Genomic DNA, 24,816 nt, shown 5'->3' on the forward strand with positions numbered 1-24,816 from the left:
TAACACATACTGTCCAATCTCATTCCATCACACATCCTGTCCAATCTCATTTCATAACACACCATGTCCAATCTCATTCCATAACACATCCTGTCCAATCTCATTCAATAACACATCCTGTCCAATCTCATTCCATAACACACCCTGTCCAATCTCATTCCATAACACATCCTGTCCAATCTCATTCCATAACACATCCTGTCCAATCTCATTCAATAACATAGCCTGTAGAATCTCATTCCATAACATATCCTGACCAATCTTATTCAATAACATTCCCTGTCCAATCTCATTCCATAACACATCCTGTCCAATCTCATTCCATAACACATCCTGTCCAATCTCATTCCATAACACATACTGTCCAATCTCATTTCATAACACACCATGTCCAATCTCATTCCATAACACATCCTCTCCAATCTCATTCAATACCATAGCATGTCCAATCTCATTCCATAACACACCCTGTCCAATCTCATTCCATAACACATCCTGTCCAAACTTATTCCATAACAGATCCTGTCCAATCTCATTCCATAACAACCCTTGACCAATCTCATTCCATAAAACATCCTGTCTAATCTCATTCCATAACATATCCTGTCCAATCTCATTCCATAACATACCCTGTCCAATCTCATTCCATAAAACATTCTGTCAAATCTCATTCCATAACACATCCTATCCAATCTTATTCCATAACACATCCTGTCCAATCTTATTCCATAACACACCCTGTCCAATCTCATTCCATAACATACCCTGACCAATCTCATTCCATAACACATTCTATCCAATCTCATTCCATAACACGTCCTGTCCAGTCTCATTCCATAACACATCCTGTCCAATCTCATTCCATAACACATCCTGTCCAATCTCATTCCATAACACATACTGTCCAATCTCATTTCATAACACATCCTCTCCAATCTCATTCAATAACATAGCATGTCCAATCTCATTCCATAACACACCCTGTCCAATCTCATTCCATAACACATCCTGTCCAAATTTATTCCATAACACATCCTGTCCAATCTCATTCCATAACATACCTTGACCAATCTCATTCCATAACACATACTGTCCAATCTCATTCCATAAAACATCCTGTCTAATCTCATTCCATAACATATCCTGTCCAATCTCATTCCATAAAACATTCTGTCCAATCTCATTCTATAACAAATCTCATTCCAAAACACACCCTGTCCAATCTCATTCCATAACACACCCTGTCCAATCTCATTCCATAACACACCCTGTCCAATCTCATTCCATAACACATCCTGACCAATCTTATTCCATAATATACCCTATCTAATCTCATTCCATAAAACATCCTGTCCAATCTCATTCAATAACATACCCTGTCCAATCTTATTCCATAACACATCCTGTCCAATCTCATTCCATAACATACCCTGACCAATCTCATTCCATAACACATTCTATATAATCTCATTCCATAACATGTCCTGTCCAGTCTCATTCCATAACACGTCCTGTCCAGTCTCATTCCATAACATACCCTGACCAATCTCATTCCATTGCACATACTGTCCAATCTCATTCCATAACATACCCTGACCAATCTTATTCCATAATATACCCTATCCAATCTCATTCCATAACACACCCTGTCCAATCTGATTCCATAACATACCCTGCAAAAATCTCATTCCATAACACATCCTGTCCAGTCTCATTCCATAACACATACTGTCCAATCTCATTCCATAACACATCCTGTCCAATCTCATTCTATAACACATCCTGTCCAATCTCATTTCATAACACACCATGTCAAATCTCATTCCATAACACATCCTGTCCAATCTCATTCAATAACATAGCCTGTCCAATCTCATTCCATAACACACCCTGTCCAATCTCATTCCATAACACATCCTGACCAATCTTATTCCATAATATACCCTATCTAATCTCATTCCATAAAACATCCTGTCCAATCTCATTCAATAACATACCCTGTCCAATCTCATTCCATAAAACATTCTGTCCAATCTCATTCCATAACACATCCTGTCCAATCTCATTTCATAGCACACCATGTCAAATCTCATTCCAAAACACACCCTGTCAAATCTCATTCCAAAACACACCCTGTCCAATCTCATTCCATAACACACCCTGTCCAATCTCATTCCATAACACACCCTGTCCAATCTCATTCCATAACACATCCTGACCAATCTTATTCCATAATATACCCTATCTAATCTCATTCCATAAAACATCCTGTCCAATCTCATTCAATAACATACCCTGTCCAATCTCATTCCATAAAACATTCTGTCCAATCTCATTCCATAACACATCCTGTCCAATCTTATTCCATAACACATCCTGTATAATCTCATTCCATAACACATCCTGACCAATCTTATTCCATAACACCTCCTGTCCAATCTCATTCCATAACACATCCTGACCAATCTTATTCCATAACACATCATGTCCAATCTTATTCCATAAGACATCCTGTCCAATCTCATTCCATAACACCTCCTGTCCAGTGGCGGGCTGGGCCAGTAGACTTTTGCCTCAGTGAGGGCCAGTATCACTAGTGTACAGGTATCACTAGTGTACAGGTATGACTGACGGCCGGGTGACAGGCAGAAAGTGCTCTCAGTCGCCCCGACTATAGCAGCATCAGAGCGGTTGGGCAGCATTTTCTGACTGTTAGCGGGCTGTCTGTTACCCTATGTAGCTTGTGGCTGCACACTGAGCAGCACTCCTTCCGAGGCCGCTCCGCTGCAGGGGCTGTCTGTGCACCTACCTCTGTGTCCTCTGTCCCTTCCCTCGGGCTCCTTCCTCTCTCCGGCTAAGGCCCCGCCCCCTCACCGGAAGGCCCCGCCCCCTCTCCTACCCTGACTGACTATATTAATCAACCACCTCCCGTCCCTGCTGAAGACCCCGCCCCCTCACGAGTCTCCGCCCCTTCACTAGTCTATCCTATCTGTGTCATCTCTTCCTGTACCCTGGAGCTCCGCAGGGACCAGAGACAGAGCAGCCTTCCAGGCAGGTAAGTGCCAGTGGAGGTGTACATGTTTACATGATATTTGAGAGGGAAGGGGGGTGTTGGAATACTTATGCAATGGGGGGCTGTAGTTATTTTTATCTTTGGGGGGATGGGGTGTTTTAATACTGTCGGTGCTGGGGGTGATGTAATAATGTATGTGAATGTGGGGGGGGGGTATTATTATTGTGTGTGAGGGCTACTGTATATTCATAATACCTGTGTTATATGTGGGTCACTGATGATTTCTGCATAATATGGTGATTACTGCTTTATCTGGCAGCCATTACAACGCTCCCTGATAAGGTGGTCACGGAGAACGTCCCTGCATTATATGGCAGTCACTGCGACACTCCCTGATCTGATGGTCCCTGCGAACCTCTCTGCATTTTATGGCAGTCACTGCGACACTCCCTGATCTGATGGTCACTGCGACCTCTCTGCATTATATGGCAGTCACTGCGACACTCCCTGATCTGATGGTCCCTGCGAACCTCTCTGCATTATATGGCAGTCACTGCGATGCTCCCTAATCTGGCTGTCACTGCAAACCTCTCTACATTATTTAAAGCACACCCACATTAGGCACACCTTACTTACAGAGGCTATTATCATGTGTCTTTTCTCCATTGCAATGCGCTGGTGGAGAAATCGGGCCACTTACTTGTGTCTGCCCCAGGCCAAAAGTTGCCAGCCAGCCCCTGATCCTGTCCAATCTCATTCCATAACACATCCTGTCCAATCTCATTCCATAACACATCCTGTCCAATCTCATTCCATAACACATCCTGACCAATCTTATTCCATAACACATCCTGTCCAATCTCATTCCATAACACGTTTTTTTAAGTTAAGCTTAACCCTAAAAATCATGAAATACCATGTGTCGACTTTTTTGTGTTGACCATTTGAATGTCAACCTTGTTGACCAATTACCTGTCGGTTTAATGTCCCTGTCCACCTATTGACCCTATCAACCTATTGACTGTCGACTTTCTGATGTCGGCCTATTGACTGTCTACATTTTTATTGTAGGCCTATCATCATACCCTGCCCAGTACAATGATAACAATGACAGCATGTCTGCCATCTAGTACACTGTTATCATGCCTGCGCCACTGTAAAATGATAGTATGTCTGCCACCCATTGTAGTACAGTTATAACATGCATTCCAGTTAGTACACTGATCTCATGTATGGTACCTAGTACAATGATTACATGCCTGCCATTTAGTATACCTATAGTATGTCTGACATCTAGTACACTGATAACATACAGTATCTACCACAATGTATAATGATAGCGCAGTATGTTTTGTACATAATTCAATCTAACTCTACAGGTCCTTGCTGAAATATACACATTTGCAGATTATTATCTATTCATGGTGCTTATTTAGCCGTTGGATAGATAAAAAATACATCAAACTGCATCCAGCAGAAACTGGCAGCTTTGGGCCTGGACAATCGGCAGACCATACTAGTCTAGCCCTGAGTATTAATGACTACATGTGCAATAATACAGTAGGCTAATCTGCAGGGGAACATAGCCATAATGTCTCATCGGCTATGTCATCCTGCAGGGTATTCAGAACTATAACTATTTCCTCTAGGTACGCTTTGCAGTAACATATTCTATATCACATCAAATCTGCCTTATTGCAGCTTACATTCTAAACTCTAACACACACAAGCACATATGCATTAGGGTCAATTTCACCAGGAGCTAATTAAGCTACAAGTCTGTTTTTGGACTGTGTGAGGAGACCGGATGACATGGAGGAAACCCATGCAAACTCCACACAGATAGAAGCACGCCTTAATCTGTACAGAATATATGTCACACTTTTTCTTCTATTGGTAAGGACAAAATGGAAAGGATGATGAGAAAGCCATCTGGTGTGAGGTGAGGAATGGTAAATTAACATGGGGGGACGGGAGTCTTCACCTGCAGAAATCACACTCTCTTGCTGTGTTTTGTGTATTTAAAGGTGTCACTGATGTATTAGGACACAGGTTCTCAAACTCGGTCCTCAGGACCCCAAACAGTGCATGTTTTCTAGGTCTTCTCACAGAATCGCAAGTGAAATAATTAGCTCCACCTGTGGATCATTTAAAATGTGTCAGTGAGTAATGAACACACCTGTGCACCTGCTGGGTGACCTGCAACACGTGACATGTCTGGGGTCCTGAGGACCGAGTTTCAGAACCACTGTATTAGGGCGCCAAGATTAAATGACTACACACTGCAGTGATACAAATCCGGCAAAGAGCATGACATATCACAGCCCAGTATGTTGCATGATCCGTGTTTCTTATGTTCATTCCCAAGTGATATAAGAATTGTTCACCCTCCCATGAATGATTATAAAATGCACATTTCAAAAACAAGGTCACAACATGAATACTATACAGTATGAATACTACACCAAACAATATACCCAATACATAGATAATCAAATTTCTTCTTACCTTTAAAAAAGAATCCAAGGACCCATTCTCCATATACTCTGTAATTATCATGACAGGCTTACCTGTAAAGTAAGGCGATATATGTATAGGTTATACAGTATAACTACCTGCTGCCAGTCTTTAGCTGCGTCTCTGACAAAACAGTCTGGGAGAGACAGGTTCCATGATACTGTGTACAGTGTACATTGTTATAATAACACATACTAAATTATGGTTATTAATAATTAGTAATTACACACTCTTGCAACATCCGGCATCCATCTGTTACTTAAATTCTGTGCATCAATTCTAACTAATATATTTTTATCTCATTTTCCATAAATAATGCCCAAATATACAATGCTGTTTTAGGTTGTGTGTGAATAGCTGCTACTGTGCACCACAGACTAAGGCCCTGATTCAGAGCCGGACGCTCTGACCAGAGCGCTCGCTCTGAATCAGGGCCCACCTCCATAAATATGGAGCGTCCTCCTGGATGCTCGTATAGCTGTGGGTCACCACCCACAGCCTATACGAGCGTGCAGGATGATGGTCGTGATGGTCTTGACCATCGTGACCATCGCCAGTGCAAGCAGAAGCCTGCGGTTGAGTTTCACAACCGCAAGGCCAGGAGTGATTTTGGCTCTATCAGAGCCAAAATCACTCCCACTGACATCACTAGTGATGTCAGTGGGGCCGGCTTCTGAAGGTAGGCGTTCCCTTGGGAACGCCTCCGTCTGGCAGACACGCCCCCGGCATGCCCACCAAAGGGGGCGTGCTGTCAATCAACATCGACAGCACGCCCCCTTTGATCAGACACAACGAGCGAAGGAAAGTCCTTCGCTCGTCGCGTCTCGCGCATGCGCACGACGGAGCTCCCTCCGTCGTGCGCATGCGCAGTGCACACCATCGACCCACTTGCGAGCAGACAGCCGCTCGCGAGTGGGTCTGAATGAGGCCCTAATTCCCCGCTCACAGAACAATGGGCAATAACTTCTGTAAGTCCAGCGTGCAGCAACCCAATTGCCCTTTATATTATACGTCCAGTATATCACACTAAGAATTATCATGTAATTATGTTTAATGACTTCATTTAGTCCTATTCACTGACAGATTCATTTACTTGTACAAAAGAGCACCATTTACCAGCTAACAGCCAATCCAATACTGCTCATCCAACGTTGTGTCTGACATTAGTGATACCTGCTAATTGATCAGCCACTCTTCCCAGCAGTGTCTTGGACAGACGGACAGACGGACAGACAGCTAATGGTTATGTGTTTTTGGAGAATAACACTTAAGATTTTATGTAGAACATCAGCCCCACGGTGAAATTCTTCTTTTAATGATTCCCATCAAGCTGAAAGTCTAATTACTGACATTAGGATAAGACAATCACTGAGTATAGATTCCCCCCACTAATTGTAAAACAGATAGTAAGATAGACATCCTCATTAGCCTGTGCAATCACTGTGCATGATATCGGGTTCATTTACATATCCAATTAACTAACCCTTCATCAAACTGTTAAAAAGTGTAAAGGAAAACAGTGTGCTTTAACTTGTACAGTATGTGCTATTATTTTCACATATTATTAGTGTTTTCTCTACATCAAATGGTTTTCAAAGTTAAAGTATAATTTATTTTTTTAATATAATAAGTAGAGATTTGTAGGAATTGTGCCGACTCCAGTATTGAGATTTTTGATCATCAAGAGTTTCAGAAAGTTTTTAATACACTCTTCAGGAACCTAAATTCAGTTGTTTTTTCACTGTAAAGGAATTACTGTACAGAGTCTGTGCAGGGTCAATGTACTAAGCACTTTCGATTCAAATACATTGTGGTCACTTTGTTATTTTATGAATATGACGTTCAAGTGTGGAAATTGTTTTCTATTTACACCCTAAAATAATGATCCATCCATAATAGATAAAATAAGCTGTTGAATTTAATAAATGTACATGTATTCCACCCCTTCTTCACTACTGTACGTAACATAGATGCCGTGGAATATCTGAGCTAGGTATATTTATTACACTCATCATTTTGAATATTATCTGAAAACGGTTACAAATGCATCCCCTGTGGGGGACAGTATTCGTGATGTACAGCTCAAAAGCAGATTTATTGGGGGGGTTTTCCAACATGATTTTTCATTAATAAGCTCAAGGGAAATAAGGGTGTAAAGGTTAGGTACTATGTTTCATGCTAACATATATGTGTGTCTTGTTATAAAGCTGCTATGTACCTGTTTGAAATCTTTAATGCATGAGTTTTGAGTGCAGCCTATGGTATGGGTGGGAACACTAATCTCCTCACACAGGATGGGATGCTGGCAGGGGGCCCCTTAATTTGTGGACAAGGCAATAACTATAATGGCAATAGCTGTATTGTTAGTGCCAGGAAGTGGCATCTATAGTTCACATCTCTAACAAATGTATTTGCCTCATCCCACATTTAGGGGTCTATTTATCAACCGTTTTTAAATTATACAGAAACTGTTGTTTCTGCATAATTGTTTCATTTGCTGCTACTGTATGTACTAATAGCCTACTGCAGGAGATACACAGACTTTGGTCTGGTTAGTTTATACCATCTTCAGGCTTATTCGCAGGTGAGATTCCTTTCTCGCAGTCTCGGGCCGGCTCCGGAGACTGACACTGTGATTATGCGCAGTGTCAGATCCTCCCTGAAGAGTCTTTCACAAACACTGAAAACTCCTCCAAAATGCAGAGGAAGTAACTCGCTGGGACAGCAGTTATCACTACCACTGTCCCTGCGAGTTAACTTTAGTACATATACAGGATATTTTCATTAAAATTTTAAATATCCGCCGTGAAACGGATTGCAGTGATTATTAATACATAGGCCCCCTGGCCACACATTTTTTTCACGTTTCTCTCTTAGAATTTGGCCTTGATTGACCCCAGTCCTACCCTAACCGTACTGTAGTTGAATTGAGAATCATCGTGTCATCGCCATTAATACAGTATACTATAAATTCTGCAACATGCAAATATACATAGACATATTTATATACAGTGCTGGGTGGTATTCTGAGCTCTTCGGAACGATGCACCTCTGTGACGCCCTGTTCTGCTGCTAATTTATATTCCCATCATATATATTGCTGCAACATCGCTCATTGCGAGAGGAGGTACCTTGTAACACACCTACACCCCCCCCCCCTATCTGACTATCTACAGAAACAGCTAGTCACTTCCACATGTGACAACCCTTTCATTACAAAGAGAACTGGGCTAAGGGGGTTAGAAGAGACATTGGATAGATGGTGTTAAGCCTATATGACTTCTGTCTTTTTGTTTGTTAATATGTTTGTTATTATTAGTAACAAGTATGTAACTATCTGAAATACATATGATCCCGACAGCGGCATCCCGGCAGAGGAGGAAATCCCGATCGTCAAAGGTAAGTATTTACTAACCTAATTCTACCCCCTAACTCTCCCTTAGGGGTGCCTAAAACTAACCTCCCCCCCAAGTGCCTAACCCTATCCTTCTTCCACCACCTAAGCCCAAGTCCCCCGGGGGGGGGGTGCCTAACCCTAATCTCCTCCCGGGGGTGCCTAACTCTAACCACCCCTTCCCCTAGCCTAAACCTAACCTCCCAGGGGGGTGCCTAACCCTAAGTCCCCCCCGGGGACCCTAAACCTAACCCTCCCCCTGCGGCTGTCCGCGCCCGGCTTACCTTCGATCGGTAAGCCGGGTGTCGGGCTCCCGGCGTAGGTAAAATGACAGGCGTCAGGATATCGACGCCTGTCATTTAACCCCTTGCCGTGATTTGACAGTCGGGAAGCCGACGGTCGGGATTCCGTCCATCGGCTTCCCGACTGCTTCCCAACTATCTGCTTCACCTTAGCGCTGTCACATTACAGTTGTAGACAGTTAGGTGTCAGCGTACTTTCCCGTGCCCAGTGTTCACCGTATCAGGGCAATCAACCATCTCTGTACCATGTTCTGTTATTTTTTTTATCAACTTCCAGGCTGTAGCATTATGTAAGGACATTGCAGTGCCCTTTCAGGCTAAACAGCAAGGAACACACAGCTCAGAGCCTTGGGTCAGTCTCCGGAAATACAGATATGTTGCAGCGGTGTTATAATTAATGGGCATATGGAACTGGGGTGGGGAGACATGCAGATGTGTCCACATACATCTATCTTAAGAGCGCTACAAGTCACGCTAGCACAGCTTATGCTCATTAAAATATGCGGCAGGCCTATATTCTGTGTGTGACTGCTGTTATAACTGCATGCAAAATGCAGCGGCTGTGACACTGTAACGTAGCATTTCGCATGCAGATACACCCGCAGTTGACTATAGAATATAGGCATTCTGCATATCATTTTAATCAGCATAAGCTGCTTGTGCATCCTATTCACATTGTTTGCGGATAAGACACATTGTAAGGGAAACGTTGCACGAAAAGTCGCTCAGTGCTACCGAGTCGTGCCACGACGGCGCGATTAGAAGGGTTTTTTGAGGCTAGATGTATGTGGACGCATCTGTAATTTGTACTGGCACTTTCTGTAGAAGTTATGGGACTAAGGGGAAAGGATAGGGCAGGTTTATAGAGAGACTTGTCTAACACTTGCGTACAGAAAGAAATGACTGGTGTCCATGGGTGAAGCAGTGCCCCTGACCCATACTAAAATTTAGGTAAGGACCCATACGGGGGGACTACGGGGACTGTAGTCCCGGGCCCATACACTTGGCAGAAAGGAGGGGGCCTGCCCATTCCTACCGCCCACTACTACCTTTTTTTACTAACTCTTTATTAAGTGAAAGGGGCACCCGCTCCGACCAGAGTCATGCCGCGCCACTGGAAGAGAGAGGAGCCGTGCCTGCCAGTTACCCAGCCCGGAAGAAGGAGGAGCCTCCGTCAGTGAGGTAAGTCTGCAGAAGCGGATGCAGGGAGTGCGGACTGCCTGGCTAGGAATGGAGAGGAAGAGTGTAGGAGGACAGAGTGAGCTGGGCCATCTGCTTTAGTTATATATACACAGCCAGGCGGGGGATGAGAGGAGGGGGGGTAGGCTTTGGGGGCCCTGCCTATTTTGTTAGTCCCGGGCCCCTAAATTTCTGATGGCAGCCCTGGGGCCAGGTAATGCTATTCTCAACCTCCTGGATACCCCCACTCTGCTCACTCAAAAGCCTCTTTTCTTTTTTCATAGTACATCAGGGCCCTTGTAGGGGGGCAGCACTTTACATTGCCAGGCCCCTCACCTCAAGGCCCAATAGGACTTCCACTAAGACATTACTTGGGGTGTAGTAGAGATAAGGGAGTCAGTAGAAAGGTGGTAATCGAACAGAAGTGGGAACAAATAGATGAGTATGTTATTAGAGGAGGACACGTAAAAAGGGACGTCAATGATTGCCACGGGTAAATGACAATGTGATATCATTATAACATTGGGTATCAGAGCATTCTGACTCTGTATGGCTGCAATGTTCACAATTTGTTCTGCAACAAGAGTGGGTGACCTACAGCATCCAAACCTCAATAATACATATGATGAGAAGTGAAAGCTAAAAAGCTGCATCAATACAAAAGACATATGCTAGACAGTCCTATGGCCCACTCGTGCCTAATTCGTTCAATTTTCACTAATAAATTATATTATTACATTGCACCCAAATAACAACTAAACTGTACGCGTCTTTGTAGTCTACAAGCCAATGATGGAAGATCTATCACACTGCATACAAACCATGTGACATGTTCAGAGGATTCAATACGGGCTGTGAAATTTGTCATTGTTGGGATTTCCCCATGACAACCAAAATCTGTAAGGGAGTGATGCACTCGGCATCGCATCACACTGATAACCGAGGTGTACGCACTACTAGGACGGTCAGGGAACGCGATGACCATCTTGCATTAGAGAACACAATAAGCTGGAGGATTGACACCAAGCCTAATGCGTACTGGGTACATGGCATTTCACATAATAGAACTGTACGGTGTAAAACACCTCTGCACATTCTCCTTTTTTGTAGCTACACAGCTCGACGCGCTTCTATCTCTGTCTCTATTATGGAGTGAAAGGCAGCAGGTGTGTGCAGATCTGGGTTTTACCAGAGCTCCATTTATAATGTCAGATGAGTCTGAGGCTTACACAGCCAGATAAAGAGCTGTCAGGCATGATAAATGACTCTCTTCCCTGAACACTACATTGGCCACTGCATTGGTGCATGACGATTGGGGGTTCAGTATTCACTCAGCAAGACCAACAAAAGCTCACTATATTACCATTACTACCATTACTATTGTTTTTATATTGTTTTTAAGTAACTTTATTTCTTATGTTTTTTGTTGTTTAATAATACTAATAATTAATTTAACACACAAATACATTTACACATGAATAAATACATAACTATCCTTAAATAGCACCAACATATTCCACAGCATGGCAAATAAAGATCTCTTTTCTACAGAGTCCTAGGAGGTATATTTACTAAAGTGCGGGTTTTTAGAAGTGGAGATGTTGCCAATAGCAACCAATCAGATTCTAGATATTATCTTCTACAAGGTGATAGATAAATGTTAAGCAGAATCTGATTGGTTGCTATGGGCAATGTCTCCACTTCAAACAACTCGCACTTTAGTAAATATACCCCCTATACTCAGTCACATTAGTGATTTACCACTGCTTGCAATCTAAATTCACTGCCACAAATACATTGGCTAATTCATTCAGAATCCAGTCAGTCTGCCATTATGTCTTTGGATTAGAGGAGCCTGGAACCGAACAGAAGCCAATAAAAACATGGTTGGAGTGGAGTCCATGGCATGGCCTCAGCATTTCAAGACAACAATACTGTGCCACTATGCCTATACCATGCCAACAGTCCAAGGCAAATAACAGAGGACTTTGCTTGCAATAAATATCAATCTAAACAACCAAATCATTAAAATATGTTAGAAATATAGCTATCCCAGGGGTTCTAAAGCACCTGTTATCTAGCAACTGTACATGCTTTCAGCTTGCATCAACTAAGATTTTATTCACTCAGCGCCCATAACCCAGCACAGTATATCAGTATTTCTCTGTATTCTTATGCAGGCACTGAAAATGTTAACCAGGAGACTGATTTGAACTGAAAGTTCTGAGCCATTTCATCTATATTAATAAAGTAGAAATGATTACTGAATATTTGGCTGTGGTCCCTATCTGGTGATTGTTTCCCGTAATTTTATGTCTCTACTTAAAAGGAAACTAAAGATTTTTTCACATTATTCTCTGTCCCTCACCTTGTAGAATGGAGATGGAGATCATTCTACTAACCCCCCCTCAGTTTTCCTGCCCCATACAATGCTTGGAACAGAACTCTTGTTTTATTAATAATCATATGTGGTAGTGGGATACACTGCTAAACAAAAAAGACATTTCAGTTTGCTCGGAAAACTCAAATGGTGCAAGTTCTGGGATCTCCCTGTCTCCCTGATTAGTCTAGCAATCTCCCTGATTGCACCTTACCCCCATTATGTAACTGTTATATAAAACCCCCCCAGAGATATATACTTTTAAATGGGATCATTAGTATCATTGGTTATAAGGCACAATGATCCCTATGGCTACATGCATTTTCTGAAAAGTATCAGCGTGTTTTCATCAACAAATATCTTACTAACTGCTTTGGGGCTCATTTACATTTGGATATAAATCAATTTTATGACACGCCTCTCAGATGTAGCGGTACATGTCCACTTTACCGCCGCTCTAATAGGGGTTGCTTTCACAATCTCCCTGAAATGCTTTTTCAAAAGTAGGCAAGCATGCATTCAGTACTATGGGGTCTATTTACTAAGCAGTGTTAGGAGAAAAGTGATAAGAAAGTGATAAGAAAGTGATAAGGTGCCAGCCAATCAGCTTTTTCACACAGCCTGTGAGATGACAGTTGGGAGCTGATTGGCTGGTACCTTATCACTTTCTTATCACTCTGTCTCCTAACACTGCTTAGTAAATAGACGCCTGTGTCTTATTTTAATTAAACAACATTTATTAATTGTGTAACTATAAAACCTTATTTTGCTCCAAATGTGGTGTACACGTTAGTGTTTTTCTAAGGGGCATAATTATTATCGGGACCTAGACCAAATAATTATAGTTTCCTACCGCCGCTATTTGCATCAATAAGAAAATTAAGATTCTCAGAATGTACAGATAAGGACGTCCCTGCGATATGTTAGGAGTGATCCCTCTCCTGGTATTTCCTGCGTTATGCAGCCCATAGGCTATAGTGACTTATGGCATCTGCAGATGGCGTTAGCTGGCAGAGCCAAGATCCGTAATGCTTTGCATTCCAGCTCTTAGTAAATCTGTCAGCCTAGCAGCTCCTATAGGGCTCTATTTTTTATTTTAATTATCGGGGTCCGTTCGGACATACTAACTTGACGCGAGCGCCGGAGCAATATATCATTGTTCCGGCATGGAGGCAGCTCATCCGAAAATTAGCGGTCTCCCCGAAGCGCTTCGCTGCTCCTTTTGGAGCAGTTATCTTTTCACTGCTAGTTTCGGAGCTGTGACACTAGTGCGCCTGCATGAACTACAGGTCACGCATTAGCACAAAAGCCCCGGCATCCGGCGCAAGGAGCCGGACAGGGGCGAGGGTTCCTAAAAGATCCCTCTTCGCAACCCCGGGACTTTTTCCCAAAGGGAAGAAGCAGGGTTAGCGGCGAGTGTGGGAGCGAGCGCCATCTGGAGAATGCTCCCGTAGTCAAGCTTGATGAATTCTGTCCCCATACTATTGTATCGGGACAGCCGGCCATTCCGCCAGAGGAAGGTAAGTAGGAGATATCTGTGATACTAGTGTATGGGGACAGCCGGCCATTCCACCAGAGGAACGTAAGTAGGAGATATCTGTGATACTTGTGTTTGGGGACAGCGGGCCATTCTGCCAGAGGAAGATAAGTAGGAGATATCTGCGATACTAGTGTATGGGGACAGCGAGCTATTCCGCCAGAGGAAGGTAAGTAGGCGATATCTGTGATACTAGTGTATGGGGACAGCGGGCCATTCCGCCAGAGGAAGGTAAGTAAGAGGTATCTGTGATACTAGTGTATGGGGACAGCGGGCCATTCCTCCAGAGGAAGGTAAGCAGGAGATATCTGTGATACTAGTGTATGGGGACAGCCGGCCATTCCGCCAGAGGAAGGTAAGTAGGAGATATCTGTGATACTAGTGTATGGGGACAGTGGGAAATTCCGCCAGAGGAAGGTATGTAGGAGATATCTGTGATACTAGTGTATGGGAACAGCCGGCCTTTCCGCCAGAGGAAGGTAAGTAAGAGGTATCTGTGATACTAGTGTATGGGGACAGCGGGCCATTCCGCCAGAGGAAGGTAAGCAGGAGATATCTGTGATACTAGTGTATGGGGACAGCCGGCCATTCTGCCAGAGGAAGGTAAGTAGGAGATATCTGTGATATCTCCTGCGTTACCTTTTTGATGAATGGGCCAAAAACTTAATTTCTACAAAAGCAGGTGAAAATGTTCATTTTCATCCGCTTTTGTAGAAATTAAGTGATGATGAATAGACCCCATAGACACCTATGGGGGTTGATTTTGATGTTGGAGATGGAGAGACCACTGTAGATATAGTAGATATCTTCTGCATTCCCTCCTTCTTGCATCCTGGGAATTCTTAGTTGCGTGTAGTCCCTGAAAACTGTTGATATCCCGCAAATATTATTTGATAGATAGGCCCCTAAGAGGCATTTGGTTGTGACGTTATTTGATGCCGTTTTGTGATATTCAGTGATATACTCTTCTTTATTCATTACGAAAATATCTATTCCAGGTAAAGCTGTACTTTCATTTGTTAGCATTTGTAATACGGACTATAGCGAGTGAATTGTTCACTCAGTGTTAGAAATAATACTAGATTCTGCTACTCTTCTTATGCTGAAGAGCAAAGCGGATGCTTCTTCTGGGGAGGTCACGCATACTCAGAAGAGGTCCAGTACCCACTCTCATCCCCTGAGTGAAAATTGGGGGTATGGGAGGCTAGGGTGGATTCATTAGGCCCCTATGCAAATCCTGCTATGGGGCACAGGATTAGGGTGTATTTGTAAAAGAGCATTACACAAGGCTTTGAGCCTATAAATTGAGCTAGGACAATGACAGTCAATCTTCTATGTGGTGTAGTTGGGGTAGCACTGGGAATACCTAAATTCACTGGCAACGTGCAGAAGTTTCAAGGGCAAATTCAGAATAATTGAAATATTTCACAGAAAAGTTTTGAAAATGTCACTCATCTCTGTTCTGGAGATACCGTTATAAAGAAGAGTCTAAATACAGTACACGAGTTCCTTCAACAGCAAAGAATTATGCTTTAATCTGTCTTACATATAGCCTACATCTTTTCCAAGGGGGCTGCACTTAATCTTATTGTCTTTTCCCCAGTGGGGATAACAGTTAAACCTGTCCACTTTTTTGTATCTTTATTTCAGTCTGTAACCCCAGTGTCAATTGAATATTGATTTTGTAATACGCTTTCTAAGTACCTGGCACCATGCCACAGAAGTGAAGTACTGTAGGTGAGGGTTCAAGTCTGCTCAGTGCTGTAAATCCGTGTAATCGGTCTAACAAACCACCTCAGTTATAACTGGCATGGTCAGAGAATGTGGATATTAATAAGTGACACATAACACTGATGCACCAGAAAATGCAGTTCCAATTCTCTTGTATAAGAGCCAGGGACAATATGGGCCTGTGGCTGAGTTTGAGTTATGCCTGTTTGCGGAGCGTAATCTGTGTGTTTCAGCACTGCACGCGTTCCTGAAACAGGCGTCTACAAATATGGGCGATCCAGAGTTATTTCCCTTAAGTCGCATCTCCATCTGTAGCGGGGTGTTCTCATGTAGGCAATGTTCAGTCAGGGCGTGTTGGTGTAATTGCTATACAGAGTCACACTTTATTTTTCTTCTTGGAGAAGCCCAGTTTCAGAGGGGACGGGGCTGAATGTTTGCATCATCAGGCTCCTAATTCTAATAAATTCCTGTAGGCCCCGTCTAGTCCCAACTGACCGGCAATTCCCGGCATTTACACTTCCCACCATCCCCACTTCACTAGGATGTGGGAGGGCAACCCACTCTTCTGTGGGCACGGGAAAATACCCACAAATTCATGAGTCTCCTGGACGTCCCTGGATAGTAGTTAAGAATGTGTAGATTTAAATGGAAGCATAAATACACCTGTATTCAGGCAGGTTATTTAAACCAAGTATAGGCTTGTGCAAGTGCGCCCTAATGACGATATTGTCTATAAACCTAAATGTATAGAAAGTAGGTGGCTGCACTTCAGAAATGTGTACAAGTATTTTGCATCCTTTATGAACTATGGTTATCATATGTTAATAGCTTTACATCACAGTGTCTAATGCCATTTAATAGGCCTGATTAAGCTGGTTAAAAAAGTTTTTTACAAGAATAGATCATTTTAAAACGCAGTCACATGTAACCAAACTGCTATGACACTCTCCAAACTATCACTACAGTGAGGTTCCTCATTTGCCACCTGTATTCAATAAGTCAGAACCTGGGTAACTGTGCTGGAGGCAGGCAAGCACTCATGGGACAGATGTACAATCCAGTGTTATTATCCTATCAATGCAGTGTCCTATTCACCAACTTCCCACTCCCCCTCTGTCACATACATCCCCCAACCATCCCGCCCTTGTCACATAACAGAGAGCACAAGAAGTACTATTCCTGCACACATTACATTCAGAAAACAATCTTCCATCAACAAATGGGCATGTTTTCTAGGCAGCTGTGCTTCCAGTTTATGTATTTATTTTGTTCTCGCAGATTATCCGATGCTGCGTTGTACAACGCAGCTGGGATAAGTAATGCATGCAGGCGTGACGCCTCCTGCTGCATTACCATAATAGCAAGGACGGAATTGCAAAGCTGCTTACGTGCAGCTTTGCAATTCCGTCCTAAGCTGAATCAGGCCCACAGTGCCCCCCGCTCTACCCTTGGTGCAAAAGATATTTCTGAAAACAGTTGTATTTACGTTACTGGCCAACTCCGCACAGCCGGGAATTCCTTCTATACGCATTCACTGAACATAACATACACAAACGTCCTATTACTACCCACTCGCAAGCAGAGGCATCGCCCACACTTGTGTACGCCCAGCATGTAATGTGCTAGAAAAGGCAAGATGCACCTTACAAATGGGCGTATGCTTCACTCTGAGCCCCCTAAAGAGGACAGAAAACATTTCCATCTATGCCAGCTACATTTATCGAGAAGAAAAGCCTCCATCCCAAATTTCTGCAGTCATGTGCATTGGCACCTAGCTGTATTGCTAGATACCCCAGCAATTAGATGGTAATTACAGAATTTAGGATGGGCAAGCGGTGTCATAGAGGCGCATGGCTAGCAACATAGGTTTCTTTTTTGGGGGGGAACCCTGGAAAACATCAATTTACTCCTTAAACAAAGTCAGCATTAATCTATAAATATATTTTTCTGTCCTTTACCATAGAATGAGTAGTAAGCTAGAACTCACATTTGGTGACCACTCCCTCCAGTCGTATGATATTGGGATGGTCAAATTGTCCCATAATACTGGCTTCTCCCAGGAAGTCTCTCCTCTGCTTCTCTGCATACCCAACCTTTAGACTCTTGATAGCCACGTAAATCTCCCTCTTGCTTGGGAGCTTGAGACGTCCACTGCACACCTCGCCAAACTCCCCTGTAGAGAAAAAGGACAGCGCATTACTAAGCAGCACTTAGACGGCCCACTCACTAGAAGACAAACACTTGAAGCAGACAGCAGTCTGTATGGACACACACGGCAGCTACACATCCCTGACCTCTGATGCACAAGCACAATGCCTGCAACATTCTGGTTACACGCAGCTCGCTCTCTGAATACTAATCTGCTAAAAATGCTGTATACATCCAGTGTGCAGACTTTTGTACGCTAGAGTACACTGCATTTAGAAGGGCAAGTTTCTTGCTTTTAGCTTTCCTGTGTAGAATTTAAAAACGGAATCATTAAAATGTTATTAAGGAGCTTTTAGTATCAAAGTCACGGAGTAGGGACTTGTTCTTTTCCCACTTCAATGAGAAGAAACATCTCTGCAGTGAATGGGTAATGGACGGAGCAGCAGTAATCAAGTCCATACTCTCTACAAAGGTACTTAAGCCCCTTCAATGGGAAGAAGAAGCTAATGTGATTGGGGATGTTGCTGATCAAAAGCCCACTCTAAGGAGTGATGATTCGGAGGAGAAAGCTTCTGAATAGGAGGATCTATAATGGGAAAGGGGGTTTGAATTTCAAAAACTCTGAATGTCACAATATTAAGCCAGGAATTGAAGGAAGGATGGATAAATAGGATAGAGTGATAAGATAGGTAGAACGATAGATGGACAGACAGATAGATACAGTAGATACTCCAAGAGATAAGTTGGCCCACAGTACTAGAGGGAGTGAGGCCTTGCAGGTGTGTTGCCTCGCCCTGTAGGGAATACTGGTGCACTCTGAGGAAGTGGCAGCGCGTGCGCCAGGGGGGAAAAGTGGCCGCACCATCTTGGTAGACAGATATGAGTAGACAACATGCTGTCCCTGCCAATGACATCTTGGCATGGCAGGAGGAGTCTTTCAGATTTACAAAAGACCCCTCCACATATTCTGACATGGCGCATGCGTGCAGCGTCATTTACAGTCCCAAACAACTTCATCGGAGGAGGCTGCAAGATCCCTCTCCTGCGTCAATGCCTCCATAGTCACAAAGTGGTTTGCACCATCTGAAGATGGGGTTTATCTCTGGGGTCACGCTCAGTAAAGGTACGCTTTTTGGATCTTGGTAGACACTGTAGGGTCAGACTGAAGTCCTCAATACAAATAATGGGGACTGTGGTCTTAAGTGCTAATTAGCCTTTTGCACGGGGCAGAGAGAGAGAGAGAGATACGAAATTAAAGTATATAGAAAATATTGAATTTATTTTCCAATGAAGATTATTGTTGATCGCACACTGCAGGATCTTGATATTTATGTTAAAAACTGTCTTTTCTGTTTTTTTTTGTATGTGTAGTACCATTTGTTCAGTGATGTGATGATTGACCTACAAGTGAGGAACTGGGGCATAGTGTTAATATCACACAGAGTGGCATGTCGGCTGCCAGTGAGGCCGCACTCCTCTTACCTGCCCCTATCACCCGCTCTATGCGGATGTTGGAGACATCAATCTCTTTAGCAAAGTCCCGTACAGCCTGGTTGGGATCTTCGTATGTGTGTGGGTGGATATAGGTTCTACTCCCCGGCAGCTTCACTAGCAACACAAAAACATACAGGTTAAAGGAAGCCTATGACCATTTCCTTCCCTGACACAGATGATAGAGCATGAGGGCATAATGTAGATTACATGCACACAAATACCTTCATTACACAGTAATTACACATTGCCTGCCATGGAAAGTTTTATCATTTGTCATTCTGTCAACTTGTGCTTCAAATGATATTTTAATGCATCTTTTTGAAACATAATATACAAAAAAACAACAATAGTATTTATTTTGTAGAAACATATTAGCGTCATCTATACAAAATGCTGATTCTTATGCCAAGTTGACAAGATTCTCTGTATATTCCATATATAGTACAGACACCTACAAAAAGATTATTATTATGCCTAGAACATATCGAAAAATAACATATCAAACACACTCAGTGTCGTTTGTTAACATACAGGCAATACACAATTTTATTACATACTGTGCTGGAAGTATTTGCTATTATTATATGCCCATAATAAAATATTTCAGATTAAGAACATAAAGTTATAGCAGAGGTAATTTTTCCGGGGCGGAGGGGGCGGTCATGCATGGATGGATATAAAAATATAACTGGGGACAATAAACCACAGAAGACATTTTAGAGGTGCGTTAGTTCTGATTACATCGCCCTCTGTGCCTGACACACAGAAAAGCTCAGACAGCTGGAGCGTAACACAGCTTCCCTCCTCTACTCAAGTGTCAGCGACGGCCCTCTTTTATCCACACAGGGTGTTAATGCAAGCAATCCAATTACTTATGTGACAAAGGTGCTTCTCTCTCAGTTCCCTCTTCAGTCTGAACCCTGGTCTTATCTAATCGTATCCAAGAGCTTCAGGCTCCGTGAGGGACAGCAAGAACAAAGTTGGCTCATTTTCGCCTCCAAATGTTTTCATGCGTGGAAAGTGTGTATATCAGGGATCAGGAAACAAACAGCAGCTCTTTGAGACCAAAACCCGTTCAGCCCTTGTGACTTTTAACATATACGACACACAGCATGGATCTAGAATTGGAGCTTGAAATGTTTTATCTGCCCCAAGCAATTCCTCCCCAAAAAAGAGAAATTGATGTGAGGGTCCCCTCTATAAAAGGGACGAGATTTTGTGTTCCTCTGACCCCCGCTGGGAGTTTATAAATAGTTTTATGGTGTCTGAAAAACGTGGTGTGAAAATAATGGATGAATAAACAAATTGAAAACTGTTTTTTTTTTTTTAAACTAAACAACCATTGAAAAATAAAATTCAGATTCTACCAATTCCATAAAACATTGTAAACATAATGTTATTGGTGTTGAACGATCAAGAATGACTTCACAAGAGATAAAAATGACAAATGATAATGAAAGCAACAAATATAGTAGAGTCACAAAATTCTCCCAATATATGATTTTAAATACTAATAAACATTGTGGGCGGAATGCATGACGGATGGCATTTTGAATGCCATGCATCTCCCCACTCATAGCAATCAGAGATAATCAATGTTATTCACTACACCTGTCAGCGGTTTTAATGTTATGGCTGAGCGGTACATATACATATATATAATTCATACTCCATAATTGTTATTCCTAAAGAGATGCATTGCTCCTCACTATGGGCGGGTTGCAGAATGCATCACATTTGGGGTGCAATGCATCCTGCTGCTCTTCGCATGCATGCTGACGTTAATTTCGCAGGCATGCATGAAGGAAAGCGCAAAGTACTTTGCTCTCTGAAAGAGCGGTCCTTTGCGAATGAGAGACTCCAGAAGCCCCTCTGGTGTCATTCTGCGCATGCACAGGAGGACGCACGCGCCACGGGGAGTGCTGGGAGGGATCCGACACTCTGAGGAGATAAGACGGGGGAATGCCATCAGAAGATGGCATTACCCATCGCATACAAGCCCCGGAATAGGCCGCATTCCAAGTCTTGGTGCAGATGAGAAAGGCGGTCAAACCCGCATTTGTTGAGTTTCACCGCATTTCTCCCCTTCCTGCATCTCACCCTATTACTGTCACGAAATAGACAACCATAATCGTATATACGCATTGCTGCATCTGAGTTCCACTTCATTCATCATACAGTAAGTAGACCACAGACAAGAATTAAATTAAGAACTAATGATTCTAGTTCATGCTGATAAGGCAAATGCTGCTCTCTGACATCATACATATATTTGTGCACAAATGCTCTCACGTTTATGGGTTAGTTAGCGCTTAGATTTATAGACCTAGGGGATAATCTTAGAAAACCTGACTGTCTTATGCCACTTCAGCTAATCTGGGGGTCCGTGCTTCTGAGATGGAAAGCCGTGACAGCCGACACAACTGTAATCATTAGTATCGGCACTTCGAGCAGCCCCATGATAGATGCAAATGATCCATCAGAAACAGGCTTCCCTTCTCCATACACACGAAGATACAATGTCAGCCCATTTCACGCAAAGCGAGATCCAGCATAGATCCGTCTGATTCAGGATGGAGAGTTGGTATGCAAAAACGCGAATATCCGCTTTGGCGCATGCGCTATATGGTGAGATTCCAAAACAGATTCAGGCCCCTAAAGAGAACTGGAGTTAAAGTTTTGTACCCTCTGATAGAATTTAGTTTGCGGATTGGGATTGTCCTTGCTGTTCAGGCCCAGGCTCATGAATGCCCCTGGCTATACACATATGCAAAACAGAGGTTTGATTTTATAGCACATTCTGAGATTATTTGTGTGTGTACACAGCAAAGTCCTGTTCTTTCTCTAGGTGTAAGGACTCAGCATTGAGCATTGCGATCAGTGGGCCTGATTCAGAGCCGCTCGTAAGCGGCCGCTCGTTCGCTCCGAGCGATGTTTGCCCAACTGCGCATGCGTACGGATCGTTATACGCATGCGTGAACCAGCCAGTGCGGTCGAAATTCATGTGCTCGCAAAATAGCGAATGCCTGATAATTTGAGTGACAGAAAGAGGCGTATGTGGGTGGTAACAGGGGAAGGTGCTTGAAAACGGGGAGTGGAGATCCGAACGCAGGCGTGCTTAAAGGTCAAAACGGGCGTTTTATGGGTGTGCATAATTAAAACAGCAGCGTCATTGAGCACGTCACTGGGTTATTTTATAGCCAGAACTGCTCGCAAGATTGTGGTAGCAAAAACCAACCACAAGAATAGCGAGCAGTTCATACGCTGGTCGATGTACTCGATTAATCTAATAAATAGCGGATATGACGTAGGATGCGAGCGGCCAGGGGGCGTATTTTTCAAAAAAACTACCGCAAGTTTTGTTCGCTCGTTCAGACCTAGAGGCGTGAACAGACCGCAAAGAGCGAACGGTTCATTTGAATAGTCACCCCTATTTTCTAGACGAGCGAGCGCTAATTGCGTCCGGCTCTGAATCAGGCCCAGTGAACGAGGTAGAGCTTAGATGCAGCAATTATACTGGATGTCTATGCTTTCCTTGCACTGAACAGCCTAATGCTACAGACATGGCACAACACGTTACGTGCTTAGTATAAATTCACATAAACACATTGGAGAGAAAACAGAAGAGCAGTTAAGGACTGGAACTGTGAAGCTGAAATGTGAGAGAGGCTGGAGGGCTGGCCACCTATACCTTTCCATATATAAGTGCACCTCCTCTGACACTCGCAGTGGATCTCTTCTGACTCTTGCATTGCATTCTCCAGCCTTCTGAAATAACGCACCGCACGCTCAGTGCGTGCTCCTGGCTTATCCTGCCACTACCAGAGCAGGTAACAAAACACTGTCATACAGTACGTAGCTCTTTATTAGTAATTATTATGACAAAGTTATCACCCATACTCCTACCTGATTCGATATAGAGGACTTAATTAGCGTTCTAAATTCTGCATAATTCCTAATGGATGTTGCTTTCTCCCTATATTGCTTCCAATTCACTCGTCTTATGTCACCCGGATCCCACACAAAGCCACACTCTCATTTCTTTATTACTGTGTGAGGACTTCAGTAGCCTATAATGTGGGTCTTATTGTACTATGCTTGTGAACTTTAATCCTTTTATATCCATTTAGGTAATGGATGAGAGAAATGTTTATCTGAGTTGGATGCACCTAAAGCCAAGGACTGTCACAATGACATATTCACTAAAGAGCCACTTCAGTACCAATGTGTGGGGCCTCACAGCCTTCATCATCTCCCTGGTCTCTACAATAAGTCAGTGGAGCCAGCAAGCAGATAGTAGTCTTACTCCATCTACAAACTACAGTAGGTGTACTGGTCATACTGAAGATAGCTTTCTTTTTACAGCATATTGGTATATACACCATGTTATCAAATGCTCTTCATTGCAGGGCTAGGGTTATCATCAGGCTGTCTAAGCGCCAGCTGTAGGCAATGCAGATATTCTGTGTATGCAGAGTTGCATGCTTTTATGCAGTGGCATCACTCCTAACCATACACATGTAGGGCTACCCATCATCAGGACGTGTTTACACTGCACCTATCCTGGTATACAAGATCAACCTGAAATCAGATTGATCTCTGGGCCTGATTCAGAGCGAGCGCTCTGTCAGAGCGTCCGGCTCTGAATCAGGCCCTCTGTGTACATGCCACTATATAGAGCCCGCAATTCTGGCATGCCTACAGTAAGTTAGCCTATGTGCGAATGCCCTATTGCCACTTAGGTATGTCTGACTGAGATGTGTGTGACACCTAATCTTATAGCTCAGCTATGGCACACATGTAGTTGCTAATAAACACAAGTCCCATCCACGAGATGGACCTTGCGTGCAATTCTGTACCAGACATCATGATATTTTCTCACATTGAGAGCTGCCCGCTTTATAAATTTAAGTCAACATCACCCCTCAACCTCATTGGCTGATAATGGGTGAGATGGGTGCATCTAATCATTCAAATTGAATGCACCCTGCTCACCTGTAGTAAAGTCTGACATAGAGGATGTGCAGCCACGACACACTCATCCTCTTCCTGCTCCCACATGCTCCCCATAGGTAAGAAAGCCAGGTGCCAGGGGCAACTACCCTATTCACTAACCCTGGT

The 24,816-nt window shown here is 43.3% G+C and overlaps 1 protein-coding gene across 4 annotated transcripts in view; it reads right to left on the reverse strand.

Moving 5' to 3' along the window:
• Window positions 1–24,816, reverse strand: part of EPHB1 (EPH receptor B1) — a 278,858-nt gene that overhangs the window by 27,135 nt on the left and 226,907 nt on the right. For all 4 annotated transcript variants that reach the window (XM_088473838.1, XM_088473837.1, XM_088473840.1 and 1 more), the window contains 3 exons: window positions 19,684–19,809; window positions 18,041–18,226; window positions 5,522–5,583 (listed from right to left, as the gene is read on the reverse strand). In XM_088473838.1, the coding sequence (XP_088329964.1) occupies window positions 5,522–5,583; window positions 18,041–18,226; window positions 19,684–19,809 (374 nt within the window). The remainder of the gene's footprint in view (window positions 1–5,521; window positions 5,584–18,040; window positions 18,227–19,683; window positions 19,810–24,816) is intronic.

Source organism: Taudactylus pleione, unplaced genomic scaffold (assembly GCF_031769625.1).
Source record: "Taudactylus pleione unplaced genomic scaffold, aTauple2 ptg000142l, whole genome shotgun sequence".
NCBI lineage: Eukaryota > Metazoa > Chordata > Amphibia > Anura > Myobatrachidae > Taudactylus > Taudactylus pleione.